At 42.2% G+C, this 22,044-nt stretch overlaps 1 protein-coding gene and 1 long non-coding RNA gene across 5 annotated transcripts in view; one reads left to right on the forward strand and one right to left on the reverse strand.

The window, feature by feature from the left end:
• Positions 1–6,428: 6,428 nt before the first annotated feature.
• On the reverse strand, positions 6,429–7,038 carry LOC128757057 (uncharacterized). Its single transcript, XR_008414355.1, has 2 exons — positions 6,800–7,038; positions 6,429–6,726 (listed from the first exon to the last, which is right to left on the reverse strand). It is a non-coding gene; the product is annotated as an uncharacterized LOC128757057 (long non-coding RNA).
• The window catches only part of dennd5b (DENN/MADD domain containing 5B), a 33,368-nt gene continuing 18,002 nt past the window's right edge, over positions 6,679–22,044 (forward strand). For all 4 annotated transcript variants that reach the window (XM_053862072.1, XM_053862073.1, XM_053862074.1 and 1 more), the window contains exons 1-3: positions 6,679–6,994; positions 20,089–20,148; positions 21,161–21,270. In XM_053862072.1, coding sequence (XP_053718047.1) covers positions 6,886–6,994; positions 20,089–20,148; positions 21,161–21,270 — 279 coding nt within the window. In that variant the 5' untranslated portion in view covers positions 6,679–6,885. The remainder of the gene's footprint in view (positions 6,995–20,088; positions 20,149–21,160; positions 21,271–22,044) is intronic.

Below are 22,044 nucleotides of genomic sequence, written 5' to 3' on the forward strand. Positions count from 1 at the left end.
TCAGCTTGTCATACCATTGTCCTCAATCGGGCCTGCTACATCCACTCCAGGTCTGGCAGTCGAGAGGATGAGACTGTCAGAGCTCATAGGTACAATGATGCAGAGTACACATGCACATTCCAGAGGCCACTTACTCCTCAAGATGGCACGTCTTTGAGGAGTGGTGTAGAGATGATGCCTTCAGTGCAACCAGGCGCTGCTACAGTTGCTGCAGCAACTGGTGTTCATAGCAGACAGTGTGGTGGGACATTAAGGTCGTGAGAAGTTCTTGCCCAGAAGCCAGATTTTGGATGAGTGCTATGGACTGCGTTTGGAACCACTGGAGTCGGTAAAATTGGTGATGGTGTCCCTGAAGACAGTCTGCAGCTGGTGTCGACCAAGAGAGCTCCACTATGTTGGAAGTTGACCAGTCACAGATCGCACAAAGCCTCTTTGTTGATATGACAGATTGATGACAGATGACAGTGCTTTGGTTGACACTCATTGGATTAGTGGGGGAACCACTGAGGTTTACCGAGTCACTGAAGCTGAGGCCCCAGAAGGAGTTACCTCTTATTCCGCAGCTCTCTTAAGAGGAGTCTCTATGGAAGACATTCATCAGGCTGCATCCTGGTCATCGGCATCTAATTTTGCACAGGAGCCTTGGCTGGGGTCCCGGGCAGGGGTTGGCCCCACTCGCACTTCGCGGGCGGAGGACGCGTGCCCAGCTCAAGGGAAACTTGAGAAAAAGGTTCTTGAAGAAGATTTCAAAAAGTTCCTCTTGTGGAGGTTCCGCAATACAGCTGAAGTCCTGTTTTTTGTCAAAGTCCCTGAGATGAAAAGGCTTTGGTCCCAGTGGCTGCTGTGACACATGTCTGGCGTGGCTCCTCTGAAACTGCGGTGCACACTAAATTCTGTGGACAAACCGAGGTCAAATCAGGATTAACACCTGCCAGTGGCCAAGGTTAAGTCAGGCCATCACTTGAGGACATGTTGTGCGAATCATGATATTTTACTTATGATCATATTTATCAAATTATCTGCTATTGAATAAACTGCTTTATAATGCTTTGTCTAATGAAAGATTGACTCCAACAGATGCAGTGATAATGGGTAAGGTAACCTCAGTTTGATCCAGTATGAGAGCTGTGTATTATAAGGATCGTGTGGGAAAGATGCGTGGATGGAACAGTGAGTTATGAAAGGCAGGAACCACCTGGTACCAGGACCAAGGAGGAACTGAGGAGACATCCAATCCAAAGCTGGTCCATACAGCCTGAGTTGAGTCTGAGTTTGTGGGGACAAACATCTACCTTCCCCCAGATAAAGGAATGTGGAAGATAATGAACCTCTGGGACAGCGATGGGTGAGGAGGATGAATTATGGAGCCAGACAGAGGTGGGACGAGCCAGTCCACCAGCAGAAGCAGGACACTCAGAGGAGAGGACCAGATATCTGTTTACAGCTTTCCACCCAAAAAAGGCCAGAAAATGGGCAACAACAAGAGGATTCATCAACATCACTTCAAACCAAGGGGTGTCGACACCAGATCAGGAATGTGGCACCATGGCAACCAGGACCCCAAGAGACCAGGGCCACTCAGTGGAGACTACACCCCAAGATGAACTGAAATGTGTCATAAAAGGGTCAGGGCCAGAGATAGTCTTTGTCACTCTACACCACTGGAGCTAAGGCTAAGTCAGGCGTAGTTGTGGACCCAGAGCTCTGTTAGGGTCATTAGACTCCTCTGTCAGGGAATAAATTCTTTTGGAGAAAAATACACTCCGTAGGAGAAACACACAGCGTGGGAAAGTGATTCATTTGACAAGACTTTTTTTTTTTGCTTCAGTGCGAGTAGCAATCATTTTAACATTCTGTTAAAATTCTGTGATTGATTTGTGCATAATGTGTGATCTGGATTAGGGCACACTTCCACCAGTCAAAATAAAAACCCTCTATTTCACCACATATCTTGACAAGAAGCAAAAGAAGAGGCACAGCAAGAGAAAAATGTGACGTCATTCCACTTTAACATGGGAGATGAGGTTCTCAAAGCAAACAAATGCAAAGAAGGACACAAAGGAGGCTGTTCAGAGAGCAACTGGACTGGGCCTTATGTCACTGCCTCCATGTCAGAGAAGGGCGTGGCAACTTGGCAACTTGCTGCATGCTAAAAATATCCTTTAGGATGCATGAAATCCACTTGTGTCTCACGATGATTTCAGGTCCTGAATCTAGCAAATGCTTGAGAATATATAATTCGATAAATCTCATGAGAAACATGTGCAACAGTTAAAGCATTATCTGCTTTCTGACACCAATGGAATGTTGAACCGTTGTTCACCTATGTTGGACTCGGTCAGTTAAATAATAACAGTCACTTTTGCAGAATGTCCAGCCAGATTTCCAAGAACGTCAGACCTGCTCTGCTTAGGAAGAAAACAGGGTCAGGTCATGATGGCCCGGCCAAGCGTCCTGGATTCGGGGAAAACATGTAACACTCCCAGTAATCGAGCAGCCTACAATACTAATATGGTCACGTGTTTGTGTGTGTAACATTGTGTATTGGATGGTGTAATGCATTCCAGGAACACCCTCTATTTGGTCTCTATTTAATGGGTCTGTACTTTGACTTCTTTGATGCTGACCAATGACAACTAGATGCTCTTACACTGATGCTGATCTGGAATAAACTAAGTCTTCTCTGGTTCTTCCAGTTCTCCTCCTGCTCTCTAGATTTGTTGACAACATAATGAAAGAGATGGACTCCCTTAAGCCAAATGGCTTCGGTGAGCAGTGCTACCAGAGCATCTTCAGGTTTAATAGTGTTCTTGTTTTGCATGCATGTTCTGTTGAATTGGCAGAAAACATTTCTTTGTAAATATTAAATCAGACATGGGATAAGGTGAATTGTGCTCCTATAGAAGCCTCGTTTGAAAGGCTTTCTTCACTCTTCTATATATTAACTCAACTATAGGACAAATAATTTCTATTTATTGTGGTACTACAGCAGAGGTGGGTGATTAAATCTCTAAAGGGGCCAGGTTATATATTGTGACTGTTGAGAAGGGCCATTTAAACCCAAAGAAAGCAAGACAAGAAAAAAGTGAAAATTATGAAATTACACTTTAAAATGTGCAGAAAATGCTGGTTTGTTGTGTTTTGTTTAATTTAAACCACATTCCAACATTGCTCCAAACCAAGTGGAGTGGACACAAGACCTGTAATCTATAACCATAGCATCCAGGTCCTAAAGAGACCAGGAGCAGTCACCGGAAACTGTGCCATAAAAGATGAACTGAAAGTGTATTAAAGTGGTCAGGGCCAGATAGTCTTTGTCTCACTACACCACTTGAGCTAAGGCTAAGTCAGGCGTAGTCGTGGACCCAGAGCTCTGTAAGGGAGTACATTCTTTTTGATTTTAACTTGGTTTCTTGGTAGTCACTCACGAGTACATGGACGCGTGGAAGATACACTGAAGGTGTATTTCCCTACACAACCCACTAAGTGAAAAGCTCTGTGGCTGTCAGTATAAACCTAGATAGATCAGGTGAAAATTGCTGTAAACACATGCTGCAAAAAGGCACAACAATTACTTTTTTTCTCAGACTTCATCTGGTTCTTTGAAATGTCATGTATACAGTTGACCTTTTTCCTATAGCTGTGGTTGGGAGGGGACCAATCCAATCCATTCCAAGAACACTCCAAGCCTCGTTGACTTGAATGGGACGGACCACAGGAGCAACAGTCTTCACTGCCTCATGATGCTGACAGCGAGGACACACATGCAGACGTTGTTTAACTCCGTCTTAAGTTCACAAACCCATTTGTTACCCTCCTGCTGAACAGTTCTCCAGTGGTATGATGTGTGACGCTTTTCAAGAGACTGACGCTTACCTGGGTGAAATGGACATAGATAGTGAAAGAACAGGATGAAGACATGAATGATGGGGTAGAACATTAACAAGAAGGTATTTACCTGGATGCCCTCCAGTACCAAGGCTGTCATGACACGTCTTCATCACAGACATCACGTACCTGGCCCTAGGTGAACAGTACCAGGCGTAGTGTGCCTCTGAAGCAGTAACACTGCTGCTTATCTTCAGAGATGATAACATACAAACATGAGTAAAAGGCTAAAAGCTGCAACCTCACCAAGTCTCACTAATGTATTGATGTATTGATAATGATAATAAAATAATGAACCAAATTTAACTCTGGTTGAAATAAAGTACAAGTATAATTTTGCAGAGTTGGTTGATGTATGTGTGAAAGTGCTAGGCAAATAACTTGAAGTAATATATTACGGTAATACATTACTTTTTCCTATGCATCAATAAAAGACAGAAGAGAAAGAGATATTTTACACTGCACGACTCTCGGTACCGTGAATTTTTCCCTCCTTATTTTTCAGCAAATCCTTATTTTTGTTTTGATGACAGTAATGCTGCCCTCCGAATAGTTCGCTTCCTGAGGTTGATCACAGTGAAGAGTCAGGTGGTGGTAGATTTGATTTTCCAGGAAATGCTGAATTCCAAGAAAAAGGTGTTCGATCAGCGGCGTCGTGATCAAACCATCCGAGAGACAAACGACTAAAATAGCTTCAAATGTAAATCAAGGAAAACAATATCAGACAGCAAGCCTCGACCCACTAATAAAAAAGCATCCATATAAAGTCGTATTCCTTTTATCTGCGTCAGTAATGAACAAACATGGTCAGGAGCTGATCGTGACGCGCGCACCCCCATGCGGCGTAAACGGTAAACAAAAAGATGCTTCCGTTGCAGCTCTACTGCAGCTACTGTAGCTGCGCTGGTTTGACTTGTGGCGCGCCTGCTGACACATGGTCCTGCGACGGTTCCTGCCTTTCTGTAGAGGGCGCTATAACACCGTGGTGGTGCATAGTCCGAGTGGACTAATATACACAGCCAACATACAATATCGAATTTGCTATACACTGATTTGATGCAAGCGCTCAATGCCACCTGAACAAAATGACCAAATCATTCCACAAGAACTAGACGGATTTGAAGGCAGTTGTAATATTGTATATTGTTGACACGGACAGAGACGCAGAGAGAACACTGTTGGTCAGTTTACTTATCTGTCTTGTTCTTGAATTCTACACAGGTCAATCCCACACAACACAGTTAACACACTCCCCCTAGTGGTAGACGTTATACATATATAGGTACATCACAACAGTCACCATCACGGCTTTAACTAAAAAGAACTGCAAGAACGACGGGAGCTGAAAAAATAACAGTGAAAACGGATACAAAGAACTCAGGTTGAAAATAACTACAAACAAAAAAACAAATAAAGCTTGATATTTTGGAGACACAAGTGTAAAAAATTACGGATTTAAAAAAATATATGGATGACCATATTTGAGACTACAGATGAATATGTCAGCTAGAGCAACGGTTTTTAACCTTTTTGATTTTAGATCAAGTAGCCCATACAAGTGATACAACAGATTCATTCGTCTTGATTTCATTTTTGATCAACAACCATATTTAATCTACTTTACACCTACACAAACCAAAACCTTGTGAAATGACATGAAACCATGTGATAATTGAAATTGTCAGTTCCAACGAGAGCATTGTCATTGAAAAGTCTATCCAGCAGCAGAACCAGGTGCAAGTCATGTACATCAAATTTATTAAAGAAAATACACTCGATGCAAACTGTTAGGAAAATTGGAAAGACGGAATAAAATTCTGAATAAAACACATGTAATAAAACCATGTCTAATTATCATAAAATAGTAATAAGCGATTTTAACTCCAAAGAAGATATAATTAAATGAAAATATCGCCTCAAAATGTTGTAATTATTTTTCAAAAATGTTTCAACAGGTGCTTTCATGAAAAGTCTTGGGGCAGCAGCATCACTTTCTTCATCATTTTTCTTGATTTATCTCCATAGTTGTTGACTATCACAGATTTGCAGCTGTCAAGTCAATTCAGTGACACACTACTGCCACCAAAGGTGGCTAATGTATTAAAACTGAGCGTCTCACGGCCCTCACGACCAAAAAGTGTAAAACAAATAAACTGTAGGAGGCGCTCGCGGCCCAACCATGGGCCCCGGCCGTGTGGTTAAGAATCACTGAACTAGTCCAGTGCTACAGACAATAAAAAAGCTGCTCATAACTATGACCGACAGAGGCCGCTGTTGTGTAGCAATAGAGATACCATACTGTTTTAACGCCACTAACGTTCCTTTGTAAAGCACATTTTACCTACGAAAACCGCCAGTCTGCGCAAAAAGAGAATGTTATCATGAAATAGTAAAGATAACAAAAAGAATCGGTGGGTGCCAACGTGTGTTTTGCTGGTTGTCTGCCCTCTCCCAAGTGGTATTTTTTTCTCTTCAATCCCCAAAAAGCATCATTTATTTACAATGACAAAGTGAACATAAAATAATTCAGATGACAAAGGTTTCTTTTTTTTTACTTTTTTTTTCAAATGTTGGGGTCTTTGGGCAAAAGAAAGGATTTAAGTACAAAATATGCTTTGCGCCTCAAAGTATACATTTAATATAAATCAACGGCAGCAAAAGGAAATTATTATTCAAACAATGTCTTTCACATATTTACAAGTCACAGATGTGATTTTAAATGTGCCGCCATATTGGCTTTAGACTCCGCCCCGACTCCGGTCCACTCGTCTCCCCGCTGTTGCTTCGTTTCTAGTCGCGAAGATCCACTCACTTGAGTCGTCAGTCTGGATGTGCGCTCTGAAAAAAAAAAATCATTCCGTAGTTATTATTCGCCTACGATGAACTAACCTACACACTCTTTTTGAGTTACCTTGCGTTATTGCTACGGTTTCCGTCTTCGCGGAGATGTGTCTCCGGGACCATTAGCAGCGGACCTCGGCGCTCTCTGCAGCCGGGATGAGTGGCAGCTCCGCGGCGTCCAGCGCCGCGTCCTGCCGCTTCGCTCATTACTTCGTTATCTGTGGGATCGACACAGAAAGTGGATTGGAACCGGACGAGTTGGCAGGTATAGACCGTCTGTTGTCGTCTGCGTGTTGTTTTTGGAGTGAATCAAAGGTCTTTGTTACTTAAAAGCCACTTGAGAACACAATGAGATCCGCTTGTCACCTCAACTACTCTTTCAAGCGAATCATTTCTTGGATGAAGGCATTTTGGAATTATTTTTATTGTTGGAACGAAACAAAGAAAATAGGACTAAAACTCAGTTTCACTGTTCTTGGCCAGAAACACAGACTTGTGCAGCATAAAGCACTGCGTCAGGTACAACCTGAGCTGTGATCACAGCAAACATATTGTTCGTCACTAGAAGAGTTTATCCGTCACAGGCTCTGTGTAGCCCCTCGAAGTAGAACATATCTGTTGAGTGACTTGATTTACTCATTTGACTGATTTTCCTCATGACGTTCATATTGATTTTCCAACATCACGCCATCTGCTTCACCAGCCACTCAGGACACCCTCAGAGATCTTTTGTTGCTGTTGCTCTACCACCAGTCTCTCACCAATGCCAGCACTCTTGTAGAAACTGCTCTTCATAGAAGCTTGATGCGGAAAACTGGACAATGTTGTGTCAGAAATCAAATGAAACCACTTTAAAAAAATGAATTATGACAAGATTTGTGTTTAATATTCACACAAAGGTACGAGTACTGAAATGATTATTTCATTTGTAATACATTCAAATAGACTGTATGTTTGGTAAAAGGGAAAAACGTGACTTATAGGAATCGGCCTGTGATGGAAATGTTACTAGTCGTGACAAAATAATGTTTGATATGAGAGTGTTTTTATGTTTTTCACTAGTCCAAGGATGTGCAATTCATCTTGTAGGGTCATGCTTTTCTACACTTTGAAGATCAAACCGTGACATGGAAGCAGCTTCCCAGTGCTCCGGGCTTGTGCTCTCATGGTGGAGCAAATTATTTTTACGTTGTGTGATCTTGATTTCCAAATGCCTACAGATCTTTCTTAAATCATATATCTTCCCGTTTTTCATTTCAAAGCATGTGAACTTGTCGTTCACTGGATATGAGGACAGTGTTACAAATGTTTCAGCTGACCATGAAATTGTCAGCTTAAGGGAGTGCTAAGATTACACTAGACAAAAGGTCATCAGGGATCATTGAAACAAACACTGACTTTAGATAGCAGTCGTGTCAGATGGTTTAGCTTTGGGGGGTCCACACTCAGCAAGGTCTGAGTAGCCAGAGTGACCCACATTTCAGTTCCAAGATGGCATGCTGCTGCTTATTTTAGCCTGTCATTCCCGACCATGGCTCCCCTGAAGCATTGTTTTATTCTAAGCGGTGACTTCCTGAACACCAGACCACCTCCCTGCCTTCTGCATATCCCTACTGAGCGCACAGGTCTGGACCAGCATGAAGATTATCAAGTCTACAACCCATGCCGATTACTTTCCAGCGTGTATGGCTGGTATAAATACACCCGAACCTGATACACCCTCCAGTGTTGTGGAGTTGAAAGTTGAGAGCAGAGAGATGTTTGGAGTTCCAGTCGTCTGAGGTCATGGCAGCAACAGTTGTACCACTTGCTTTATCCATCCTGTTGAGACACACAGATTTCTCTCACCTGATTTCTTTTCTCGCACCAGCAAGTCTGCGCCTCATCTACTTAGGGGTTATCATCCTGCTGTGAATGAGGGAACAATTAAGGGCGTCTTCCTTTTCCCATTGAGGTGTGATCAGACTGTTATAGGTCAATGACAGCTTTCACTGTAATTTCTACAGTCACAGATCCCACGGTTCCATTCTTGTTTGGCTCAGCGTTGTAGATTTCGTACTAACAATTTGAAGCACACAGCTGAACAAGGGTGCCTGAATGCGCTGCTGGAGCTGAGAGCTAAAAGGTTGCCTGCGTCTGTCATCGCTTGTTTCATCTATTGATATTCAAATTGTCCCTCATGGGATTCGGACTGTTTCTACTTTGAATACATCAGGGCCACGGAGGTGAGTCTGATGGGTCTCAGGTGCTGCTCTCCTCAAGCTGCACTGGGACACAAAGAGATTTGAGCGGCCAGCACCACTCTGGTTCTGGCCATCTGTCTAGAGAGACCCGTACACTGGGTCAGCACAATAGCTCCTGGTGTGTGATGACGCTGTCACAAATGACACACTCTCTTGTTTTCCAACCCTGGCACACTCGCCCATGTCCTACAGTTTTCTGTGGGACACAATGTTTAAATGAAGGTTCTAAAGAACCTGTGGAAGATCGGACTATGGGGTGCCCAAACACTATAGTTCTCAGCAGAATTGAGTGGATTTTCCTGTTGAATGGTGGAGGTGATGTCCTCCCCAGTTGGAATGCCTCATCAATCATGGGGACCTTGTTCTTGAGTGAAGGAAGACTGTTGTGTGCACTTCACAGACGGATCAAAAGAGCAAAAGATAGCTCTCCGTTTTCATATCAATCCATGTTCCTTCTTTCACTTGTGCTCATGAGGGTTGGCGACCACAATAACAATATACAAGAGACCAATGGTGGGAGAGATGGAGGATAATGTAGAGAATGACGTAATAGCCGCTCAATTAGTTCCTGTCATCAAAGTCGGAAATTAAGATAACGACGTCCACAAAGGCTATTCGGCATCCCCCTGTCCGGATATAAACAACTTTCTTGATCAATATGCTCCGTTTGCCACCAGAAGTCTGTCAGGAAGAAAGGGAAACTGTTTGTTTCACTTTGCATATTCCATCGATTCAAAACATCTCCTTCAGGGAAGCCATCTTGGATTGCTTACTCTGGGTGGTGGGGATTCTCCCACTTTCCCACTGGCAAGTCCTTCATTGGGTGACGTCGCCAGTGAATGTCCCAGTTCCAAGCACTGCTGGAACTTTTATCACGAGGCTTGTTCGTTCAGAAGGGCCATGATGTGTCTTGAGTGTGCAGTAAAGATGGTTTGGTTTTACAGTGAAGGCTAGGCCAAGACATTTGAGGAAGACTGTTTTATTATCCTGGATCTGGATGAGATGTGGAAGAAAACTGGAGAAAGTGACATTTGAATACTCTTAATGGTGGATCTGTGTTGTGTTGAAAACACAAAGCTGTTCACTACAGTGCCGTAAACTCATCATCTACAGCACTTTTTCCTGTTATTCACTGTGAGCTCAGTGAAACTTGTGCTCCTCCATGTCACTTGTAGTGGTTAGTCCTCCTCCGCGTGCCCTCTTAAGCCTGTTAGAGTAATCCATGAGGACAGCTCGACAAAGCTGCTGAGAAGCACCACTATGCAACACACTGCTGTCTTCCACCTTTTAAAGCACTTGGGGAATTGCGGAATTGGTTTTGCGGCTGCGTGATGTTCGTTAGTTTAATTGTGGGTTGCTGTAATGATGAGTGTTAAAGGCTCTTGGTCGGAGGAGATACCGTCATTTCCTGACGTCTTGATTTGACTTTTAAGCTGCAGTGTCTTTTCAGTCGCAGCATCACAAATGCTCCCGTAAATTGGTATAATAGGGGATTTGATGATGTTCGTGTGAGAATTGCGATGATGTATGGAGTCTCTGGTTTTATGGAAATGAGAGTTTCAGAGGGACTGTTCACGTGGAGAAAGTTAGGGAGGAAACTCAGAAACAGGGACCATGTTGGACCAAGCATGTTGGAGTTGGTGATGATCAAATGTGACGAGAGAAATTAAAATGACTTGTTTGAATGAAAATAATGGAGAAAACAAATTAAATGGATTCAATGAAGAGAGGACAGAAGTATGTGGAAACATGTTTGCACATTTTCATTATAGTAATAAACATCTATTTTGCATATCCATTTGGATTAAGTCAAGATTTTTTCATTAAGTGCATTTGTGTTCAGTGAAATGGAGCAAAACTTATCAATGAATATGAATCACAACAAATTTGGATCAATTGGAATAAAACAATGCCATGGATATGAAGTATGAGAAGCATACACAGTACAGGAAAAATAAGATGAAATATGAAATAAGGATGATGACGTGTGAACATATTCATTTTGGTTAGAAATAAGACATTATTTGTAATGTAAAACTTGATTTCCAATGGAAATAATTGCAAATAATTTTGCAAAAAAATAGCTGCCGGTGAAAATCAGAATGATCTCAGAGAGAAATATTTAGGTACTGGTTAGGTACTATGGCAAGTATTTCTGTAAATAGGAGAGTATTGCATGAATTTGGCAAATATATTGTTAAAAATGAACTTTCTGAATTTCACATGACCTGAGGGCCAACTTCTCTGCTGCTGCAGTCAAGTGAGCAGCTTCCCCAGCTCCTCCCCTCCTCACCTTTGACCTTCAGCTCCATATGTTCTCCCTGTCTCAGAGCATAGACAAGACAAAGGGGCAGGACCAGTCTGTTGTGGCGAGCAATGACTTCACTGCCTGTTTACGTGTGGAAGTGTCTCATGGGACACGGCTTGGACACATGATGCACATAAAACTATCGTTATACTCTTTTAAAGATCTAATAGGTTTCAGATCAGTCATGACTAAAACAAAATAAAAGTAAATCAACAATGGAATTAGATTAATTTACAACCGAAAATGGTAAAAATGCAGCACCATTTCATTTGTTTTCTGCTGTTTCTCCAATTCAATTAATTTATGAAACATCACTATAATTTGATATAATAAGCAAGATTTGTTTGTGTTTTTAATCATATTTGAGACTGTTGTTAAGGGTTAATCCAGTGTGTTTTCCTAGCTGACATTGGTTTATGGTTCACCTGACAGCCTTTGGAGGGAAGCTTATTTTTTCTGTTTTATTATTATAAATAATTGTTTCCTGGCAAGGTCACGCCTGCTACTGATGTATGAATGCATACAGCCTGTCGCACACAATCGTCATGAAGCTGGGTATTATGTCCAACTCTGTGTAAATCTGCTTATGTAACAACCACGGGCAGTACAACGGTAACTAAGGCCCCTTACGCGAGCTTAGAGGGGCCTCTGCCAGACAGTCACCTCAGTGTGAGACCTGCTGACAGCGCGCTGCCTCTCTGGATTAGGTCTAGCAAAAGCAGCTGGAATGTATTTATTTATTATGTAAATGCTTTTCTTATGAGTGGTTCGTCCCGCAATCCTCCTAGACGACAAATGGCCCAGCAGTTGTGTCTTTCTTAAATCCTCAGTCTCGGACAGTGTTTTAAATATGAACAATGTATTGCCTCCGTTCTTTCTCTGTCAGTTGCAGAGAGCAAATGTACAGATGTGGAAAAACAAGCTTCTTTTAGTCCTCAGTCATCATTCAGCCTGTCCTCTACATGGAGGCTTACCTTTATGATCTCACACATCAGTATGCCCTTCTGAAAAGAAAGCCGTGCAGAAAGAGGACGTCAATGATCATGATGTTCCAGCTGCAAAAGATACATTTACTCCATGTGTAAATGTGCTGCCTTTGGGTTGGCTTGTCTGAAGTCATGTTGATATAGTTCAATCAGAGTCAGAAAACTTTATTAATCCCAAGGGAAATTATGTACATTATTACATTATTATTATTATATATATTATAATTATTTAATATTATGTGAAGGGAATAATGCAATTTATGCAAATTATGCAGTTTCACACCAGGCAGCGCTGGTCAGCACGACGTCTACAAAATACACAACCTCACGACGTATACAGCATGAATCACATAAAAATTGGATCACAACGTGAAATCTAATCTAATCCTTAAATCGTGTTGATCATGGATTTGATGATGAGTCTGAGGTCAGCGACTGAAAACTCTCATTGGCATCAAATAAACCCAACGTGGTCTCTGTCACTACTAATGTCATCATTGTGAGCTCTGTGTATTAAAAATGTGTGTGACTAATAAGGTTCCTAAAACCCTTAGATTCCACTCATCTGTTTTATATATTTTTTTTGTCATCCGAGTTCTCCTTTCTCCTAGTCCTCAGGAAAGCATGAAACCTTCTTTGTTTAAATTCTTGATAGTGATGTACAGCACTGTATTTGCCAACTCCTTTTTTGGATCCCATCTTAGTGACCTCTTCTCCAAAGCATGTGGAGAGAAATGACAAAAATGCTTGGGATATCAAATGACTTGAAGAGAGAGGAAACGTGCTGAAAGAAAATAAAAATGATAATTAAAATTGTAGTTATGGTACTATGAATTACTCTGATTTGTACTCAGAGGTCAACACTCCTACTCGGTCGGCAAAAGAGACACCCCTAGTTTATGTAGGCCTCTTCTCACAGCTGAGCTGCAGGTCATTCAGCATGAGTGGTTGTAAACTAAGATGACTTATTTAGAAAGTAGCTGAATCTGCTCATGTCATGTCAAATCAGCTCTGGGTAAAAACTAAAATCTGCATGTCCAATCGACTTTTGATCCCTCTTTGTCTGAGCTCCAACTCACCCTGACCTCCGACCCGCTGTGATAACACTGTGTAAACAAAGCATGACTGCGGCAGATAAGATGGTGAATATCTCCTAAACGCAATGCTTTATCAACTCTTTTCCTCCACCTGAAAGTGGAGTGGACTGAACAACACATTTTTCTTGTATATAGTCGCTCTGCAGCATGATTAGCTTTATTGCCTGTGTCCTGGGACAGAGCAGGATTATGCCACTGCACACATCTGCTCAACACTAATCCCCCAGAATGAGTTTAATGACACAACATTGACCTCGACTTTGATCTCTCACCTCCTGGAGCAATCTGTGTTTGTGCGAGTCCTTCGACCGATCAAACAGATTATGTAATCGTCCCAACGATTGACTTATTGACGCAGATAGAGACCCAGGACTCTTTGTTTGCCTGGTGCGAGTGATGCAAGCAGCAGATTAAAACAGGAAGTGGTAACATCATCAGTATGTTTACTATTGTCATCTGACTCTTCATGCAAGCTCTGATGTAAATCAATGTCATAGTTGACCCCCTGTGGATGTCAAATTCTAAGAGTTGAATTGCATCAAGTGGTCAATGTTTTTGCTAGTGTAGGCTCCAGGAATTGTAGCAATTGTTGCAAATGTTTCTGAATTTGACAACAATTTCTTTGTAGAATGAATTGATCCTGAGCTCCTTTCATCACGTGGGCTGTACAGCAATGGTTCTCCAAAATGCATTTGCACTTTTCAAATGTTCACGTGCGACTTTAGTTTTCAAACAGTGTTGGGCATGCGTCACATTACAGTCGTTGTATCTCCCTAATCATTTCAGCAATGTCTCGCTGAGAGTTTTGTGTCCGTGGAGCTGCTGAATCAAAAGGACGTCTTCTGCCTCCAGTGTCATCTTCTATCTTTTCTTCTGTCCTTTCCAATCATGTCCGGTTCCTCAGCTCAAAGCCTGAAGTCGCTTATGCAACTGTCCTCAATATTCTTCATGTCTTCCGGGTCGTTTGACATGAAGCGTGTCATACCTTTATCCTCACCAGGCGACTCTATTTATTTTTCTGTTGTTGCATCTTGCTATCATGCTCTACTGCTTTTGAACTCCCCCATCACACACACACACAATGCTGTCATGATGAGTTCAAACAGGATGATGTAACCTTCTCTCACAATGGCCCTATAGCATTGCTTGTGCGCTTCAAGAGCACTTTGGGTCGCCATAGAGACTTTTAAAGAAAGAGTCGACCAGATACAAACTTAACTTAGATACAAACTTACAGATAGCTTACTTGCTTTCCTTCTTAGTGACAAAACTTGTTGTGGATCTTTCGCAGCTGTCCAACCTTTGTCTATATTTTCTGATTTCCAAACCTCTGCTATTGCAACAACCTTCTTTTCAGCCATCTTATATTGACATCATCTCTTTTAGCCTACTCTGTGATGACTATTCATAGCTGGTTTGTTTTCTTTCCAAATAGGTCCGTGTGACTACCGTATTTCACTGGTCATCGTCCATGTTCATTTGACTTTTTTTTTTACCCTATAAAGCCAAATAATGTGATGAGAAAGTCATTGCCTGGCTAGATAAGGGGTCCAGTAGCAAAGCCCTGTCATTACCGCCGTCCTCACACCTGTCGCACTAGATGGAAAATTATATACGTGTCTTTCATGAACACTGGTGTGTAGCCATCAAGCGCGTCACTTGCACCGCCTCATTACAGCCACGCAGCTGCGGGAGAGACAGCCGGTGCCTTTTTTTTAAAACCAGAACCTCTGTTGTAATGTGAACCACAGTCTTCATAATCTGATAATATGCATCTGTCGGGAATCTGGGCTGTTACTTCTCTACTAGTGGGCCATCTGTGTGTGTGGCCATGTTTTGCCATACGTACTTGTGTGGACCAATCTTTGACAAGACACTGATCTTATGAGGACATTTTGGTCTATCAGGCTGGATCATGAAACACGTTTTGCAGACGCCCAGGCGCCCCCTCCCCAGCTAAACGCCTGGCCTGTCCACATAGAGTTTTGACGGTGAAAACGTCAAAATAACCGGGTCATTATAACTGGGTTTAAGTTAGGTTCAGAGTCCTGGTTAAGGTAAGTCATTTGTTTTAAATGGTTAAGTTAAGGCTGAGAGGCTTGGGAAAGCATTATGTTAAGTGTGTGTGTGTGTGTGTATATATGTCTTCGATGTCCTGTTGGTTAAGCATGAACATGTCAACATGAGTGATCGACTTAAGGAATTAGCACGTAGGAAGAATGGCTAGTGCTTCTCTTTGGTCTTGGCTCACGGTCAGGTGACATTCTGATGAGTCTGGGATCTTAAATAGTCTCTCGGAGTCACTTATCTGACAAATCATGGACATTTTGAGCACTGTATTTGTTGTTTGATACAAATCCTCAAACCTGTCTGCAGATTCTAACTTTGCTAATGCAGTCACTTCATAATTTTGGAAAGCACATTTTTGTAACTACCATGAAGGAGAGACTATTTAGAAAAAGCATGTGCAGTGGAGGAAAACTGCAGTACTGTCTGTCTCCAAGTTCAGGAACTTATCTGTGCGTATCCATCTTTTTACTAGAAACTGTTGTTGTGAACTCATATATTCAAGTTAGTGCCATTTTGTTCTCCTTATACCATCAACAACTCTCAGTTCCCAGAAAAAAGAACCTTTTTCTTTAAATGCCAATTTGATTTACAGTCATGACACCATGCCCGGCACTTGGACTGACTATGCCACTGAGCCCACTTTGCATGCTGAGTGAAGAGTTGTGTCACCGGTGGAGAATGCTGGACACGTGCCGCGGTGGTGACCGGAGCTTAACAGGAATAAAAGGCCCTGAGGGGATGCACTGTCTCTTTCAAATAATACAATCCGTCTCTGCTGAAATAGCACGTTTTGGTCGTGTTGCAAGGTAAAATATTAGATTTCAAATATTACAAAGATATAAATAGATGGATAGATGGAAAGGTAGCCTTTATTCTTCCCACACTGATTTCATAGTTAGGTTTTTCTATTACCACAAAAGGGAAGTCGACCTGAAAAGAGATTGCTTAGCTCTAAGCCTTTTTTAATTTGTACTCGAACAGAGCTATTCAAAATACATTTTAGAACTTGAAAGTGATTTTCAGGTGACAACTCAACTGTTCCAGTCCACTTTATCACCTGCTGCTGGTCCAGATTTTTATTAAATGTAAATGCAAAGATCACTCGGTATATAGTTGTTGTTGCCACAGGAGTTCTGCTGTAAACTGTAAAATCATTTAGGTCTAGGTTGAACAATTTTTCAGTTGCTGAACCTACATTTGGCACATTATAGTGGGACATATTGAAAAAGCAAAACCAGCAACCACTTCACGAAAACTCTTCCAAATGTATAGATGGCATGTAGATTTGTCACAGTAAGACACAGGTCTTTGTTTGCCATGGGAACTTATTACACATGTATCACAGTAGGGGTCCAGTCTTACCCAAGCTGAAACTACTTTACTGGATGGTTCAGTGCAGTGACATAAACACACTTCCGTTTGCTTAGCATCATCGTGTAATGACAACCATTTTAGCAGAATTTCAAGTAGATTTCAAGTTGGTTTTCAGTTGTGAGATTTGGAATGATGACAAAAACGAAGGATGGCGTAAGAACTCCCTCACCCAGAACTCCTTCCAATGATTGGCAGGAGTTCCGGTTCTTGTCAGGGTGATATTTTGCACCCATTCCTTGGTGAAACATTGTGGTTCATCATGTGTGGAGTGTAGCCTCTCATGGCACTTGCTAATCTGCTAATACACTCAGACCCCAGGGGAGCGAGCGCAGCCTGTGTCTGAATGAAAATGCCATGACATCACCACTGGACGACAACAGTAACACTGGCACATTGACACACTCAATCCCAGCATCCACCCTGATCCACATTATGTAATCATAATTCATCATAACTGAAGAGTCGCCCCTTTGCTGACTGGTGGCCTTTTTATTGTCCCGTTGCCAAGGAGACAGCAGGGCTGCTGCTCCTGTCACCCCGCCGGTGCCAGGCGCTGGCAGCCAGGCGCTGGCTCCATTCGTATTTAAGTGAGGGAGATCTGCTCGTACAGCCTGTTGATAGAGTGCGTGTGTGTGTGTGTTTGCCAAGGTGCAGCAGGTGCTGTTTGTGCCCGGGCCCTAACGGAATGTGTTTTTCCTATTAAAGTGATTCATTGCCTTCCGTTAACAGTGGACAAAGATTTTCACAAAATATATGTTTAATGGGTTACTTTTTAGAAGCACTTAATGTAATAGCTTTGGTTTTCGCCCCAGGTGTTGCCAGCAGTGGGACGGCCTTTTGAAGCCTTCATATTAGTATCCACTGTGTTCAATGCACCTAAAGAATCTGTATGAAAAACTGAACTGCTGTTTGGCATATTCAAGAGTTTGATCTGCTCAAAATACTTTCTGTATTCCACTGTAACTTCCCCTCCATTAGCATCATTCTGCCATGATTATTGTGCTGTGAGTTGAGGAGACATCCTCCTTGTGACATTCCAGCCCAAAGTTCACCTATTAAATTTCAATTTCTGGTAGCAACCTATTAGTTTTTCATCTTTGTTAGCTGTGACGAATGGTACGCTCTCTCATCTGTGAAGCCTTTCGATTCTTAGAGACCATTGGTGATGGGTTGTCACTGATAAGGGTTATGCACTTTAGTCTGAACATTTTCTTTTTCATAAACTGGCAGTATGAAGCTCACAAATCTACAAAATAGAGAGGTGATCCTTCCATCAGTGTGCAGTGTGGTCCGTGGTGGACTACACTTGAACATTACCAATATACAAAGGCAGAAACATCAGTGAAATGATTTAAGAATCGCTTTATTGTAACAGTTGTTTGCATTTATTGGTTCCCATTCAATAATACAACAAGCACTTCAGCTCTTCAGTGGAAACCAGCTTGATAAATGTTCCCATCACCTCTACAGTTGGACACGCTCAACTATTCCACAAAACTCCTTATTTACTTTCTCCTCCTGAAACGCGATATTTTGCTGTTATTAATGAGCTGCTTCAGTTGATGAAAATCAGGACTTTCTCTGTTTGTTATCTGTGTTATTAACCGGAGGCCAGAAAATCCACTGGTACGCTGGATTTTTGTTGAAGCACATCATTTGATCCAGAGGTATATAAACAACATTTATCGACAAAATCTCAGCTGCTCTTCTCATAGAGCCTCTTTCTCACCTCACAATCCGATCCACACACACATATACACACACTCACAGAGACGGTGATCTGAAACCGCAGGGCCCCGGGGCCTGTTTCTAACGTCTGGCTCGACTCTCGGACACACACCAGAACAGTGATCAGCAGGTGAGCATGTATAATTCATCAGGGTCTCGCGCCGACATGTGATTAGCCTCTCTGTGTTTTATTATCTACATGCAGCTGACTTCTGCGGTAATTGACCAACTTTGTGTGTCTGTGTGTGTGAGTTGCATTAACGCCCAATTATGTATTCTGCACTTCCTCCAGAGGCCCATTGAATGTGATTAGAGTAGCATCCAGGGGCTCGTGGCCTGAATGAGTGACTGACATAATACCCCACACCCTTAAAGCCACAAGGGGACCCCCCTCCTCCTTGGCCCCCGAGTCTTGGTGCTGATCATTACCCTGTTATGATAGTCCTCCCCGGGAAATGGGGGGAGCTGGGGAGGCAGCTCTCATTATCGCAGCTTGGTGTGAGTCGTCCTTTGTTTAAGACACAATAAACATCATGGGTAACATCCAAATCTGGCATCATAATTGGGTGCAATTTCAGGATGCTTTAAAATGGATGGCACCAATTAAACGCTAGCGATTTTAATGAGCTGCATTTCAATCACAAACCGTTCAATTATTAGTTTGGAGTTTTGTCCTGTCTCAAATACACGAAAGACATTCATCTTTGCGGCTTAAATAGTCTCTAAGTGACAAAGATTGACTATATATTTATATTGTAGTATGTAATATCAACCTTTTCAGTGCCTTCCAACGCCGTCGAAAACAGCGTTGCAGTATAAGTTTCTGCATGGAAAATGTCTATCATATTGCGAGTGGTTGTTTGGTGAAAATTAAACAACCTCAATTTGTCTTTAGCGTGTCTTGTTCGCATTTTGAATTTACTTTATGCAGTCACTTGATATACAGTCATGTAGACCCAAAAGAGAGTTTTATTGTGCTGGATGTACACAGAATACAAAACGCCCACTGCACAGTGAGGAGCCACTTTCATAGATGTCCACCTATATATGAGCGTTCAGGAACCCCTTTGACAAAACTCACCTCCGCATCTCGCGTATGCAATGCTTTATCAGTCTGCCTCTAACTCTGAGTTTTGTTTTTCCAACACTCTTCGGGCAACATCACAGATCTACATCCTGTCTTAAACCAAAGGAGCTTTAAATGACTTGCCATTTCTATTTTCAATAAACACCTTCTATTGTGTGTAGCGCTTTTCGATTTTTTTTTGTTGTGTGTTGATTATTCACAAAATCATTATCAGCACAATGTTTGAAAATGAACATTTCCTGCGTTTATTTGCGACTGACTGTGTTAACTTATGCCTTATTTGACTCACTGAACTGTTGAAGAACGTTCCCAGCTAACCATCCCTTCTGAGCATCTTCTCCATGCCATGCTGTGTTGTCATTGCCTTTATTGACATGCTTTATTCTCATGCATCTGTTTTGGTTTGCTTTTGTGTGATTAACATTTTCTTTTTGCTCCGCCCATTTCTGCATGTGCTCACCTGCAGCTTTGTACCAATGGCTTGAAGCCGACCGGCAGGGCAGAGACCCAGATGCTGCCGCCTCAGGTAAAAACATCTGCACCTATGGGTTGTGACTGCCGTCCATGTTTCACTCACATGCATCATTTTTATACCTCACGATCCCTGGATTTCAATTCTGTGTTGCCCACTTGAGTTAAACCCCTTAAGTCATGTCTTTTTACTGTTCTTTCGCTTGGTTGTCCAGTATTTAGGTCACTGTCTTCTGAGCTTATTATTGAGATCAGTCTCTTGTCCTTCCCAGTCACAGCTAACTACCCCACTTCCCTCCCTCCCTCCCTCCGCTCCTCTCATGGATGTCTCTTTGCCCCTAGGCTGGTTTTTATGTTGATCCCTGCTTCCTGGCTGCAGGCGGTCCAGTTAATAATGTCTGCAACATTCACTATGAATGCACAGAAGTGTTTTTACTTATTTATTTAATTTAGATTTAGGACCAATGCACCCTTCCTTGTGCGTTGCAATTACAAACTGAACTCGCCTCACAAACCTCATCGCTGATGATCGTGTTGTCATATGTGTGATTCACTCACTGATTCCCAGAAACCCGCCTGAATAGTTCTAGCTCAGTCCAGTGCTGAGTTGAGGGAATTAAAGTGAAGAGGTAATTGATAACCATGACTGTTATTGTCCCTCTGACAAATCCACCAGTCGTTTTTTGTCGATTAATAGCCCTCTGTGTTCGTCTGCGTGTGACCTCTGACCTCACTCTCATTATGAAGCCGCACAGGCCAAAACCACCTCAGTCGACACTTCCTCCATTCACGCATCTGAAATCAATTTCAGGTTGTCTCCTCCTTGTGTCTGCACTATTTGATCCACAAAAGGAAATGAAATGTCATGAGCGTTAATGGTGGGATTTATTAGTCCAGGGAGGAATGTCCAGCCTCAGGAGGAGCAGATTACAAGGAGCTGAGTCAGGATCTAGCCAGTGTCTCAACAAGAGCAGAAACAGCAATCTTGGAATTAGATTTCCTAATGGATACATGGAGCCTATCTTGATTCTCTCCAGTTGTCTCAACTGTCTTCTGCTCTCCCTTAGGTGAAAACCTGGAACAGAGTCCCCTCAAGAGGACGTTCAAGTCCAAAGTTCTTGCTCGTTACCCAGAGAACATCGAGTGGAATCCCTTCGACCAGGATGCAGTCAACATGGTAGGTGGCCATTGTGGTGGAACTGATATCCACCAGTAGATGAGCATGACTGATTAAACCTCTTTGTTATGAACAAAATCTGACCACCACTGGCAGGTGACCCTGATCTGCTGACCTTGATCAAACCTTTATGGGGTTGTGCGTACATTTTTCATCCTCTCCAAAGTACAAGCACATGCTGGTCGAAGACATTAAAAAAATGTATGGATCGGTTGTTCAAAGGCCGTCGTATGCTTATTTTTTTTGTATGTCAAGTTTATATTTTATATCATGGTAGATTACAATAATCTAATAAATGAATAATGCGGGAAAATGAAAGTGAATGCAAAAATAAAATAATAAATGTCAGCTAAATGCTATGCAAAATAATCTCCGGAAAAATGTAGGTATTATGTATTATGATCATAAAATGACAGTAGTAAAAACATTGGTGCTCTCTTTCACTTGGACTTCATGATGGCCAGAAATATAGCCGCACGTGGCAAAAAGCCACATGATTTCACAATGCATTGTGGGCCGAGATCGCGAAAATGATCACCTGCACAATTTGTACAGTCAATTCAAGAGTTCAAAATTTAACAGACTCTGAGGCTGAATGCGGCATTGATTGTTCCAGTTCCTGAAGTTCTTTTCGCAAAATCCGAAGACTGTTCACATGTCAGGACGGCTTTGTATTTTGATATGAAATAACTGTAGAAGGTAATGGCTAAATATCATCCCCCCTAAACATCCCTCTCTGCTGATGAGACGACGCCACCTTATTTTCCGCCTGCT

This window comes from Synchiropus splendidus, chromosome 4, assembly GCF_027744825.2.
Source record: "Synchiropus splendidus isolate RoL2022-P1 chromosome 4, RoL_Sspl_1.0, whole genome shotgun sequence".
NCBI classification, from domain to species: Eukaryota; Metazoa; Chordata; class Actinopteri; order Syngnathiformes; family Callionymidae; genus Synchiropus; species Synchiropus splendidus.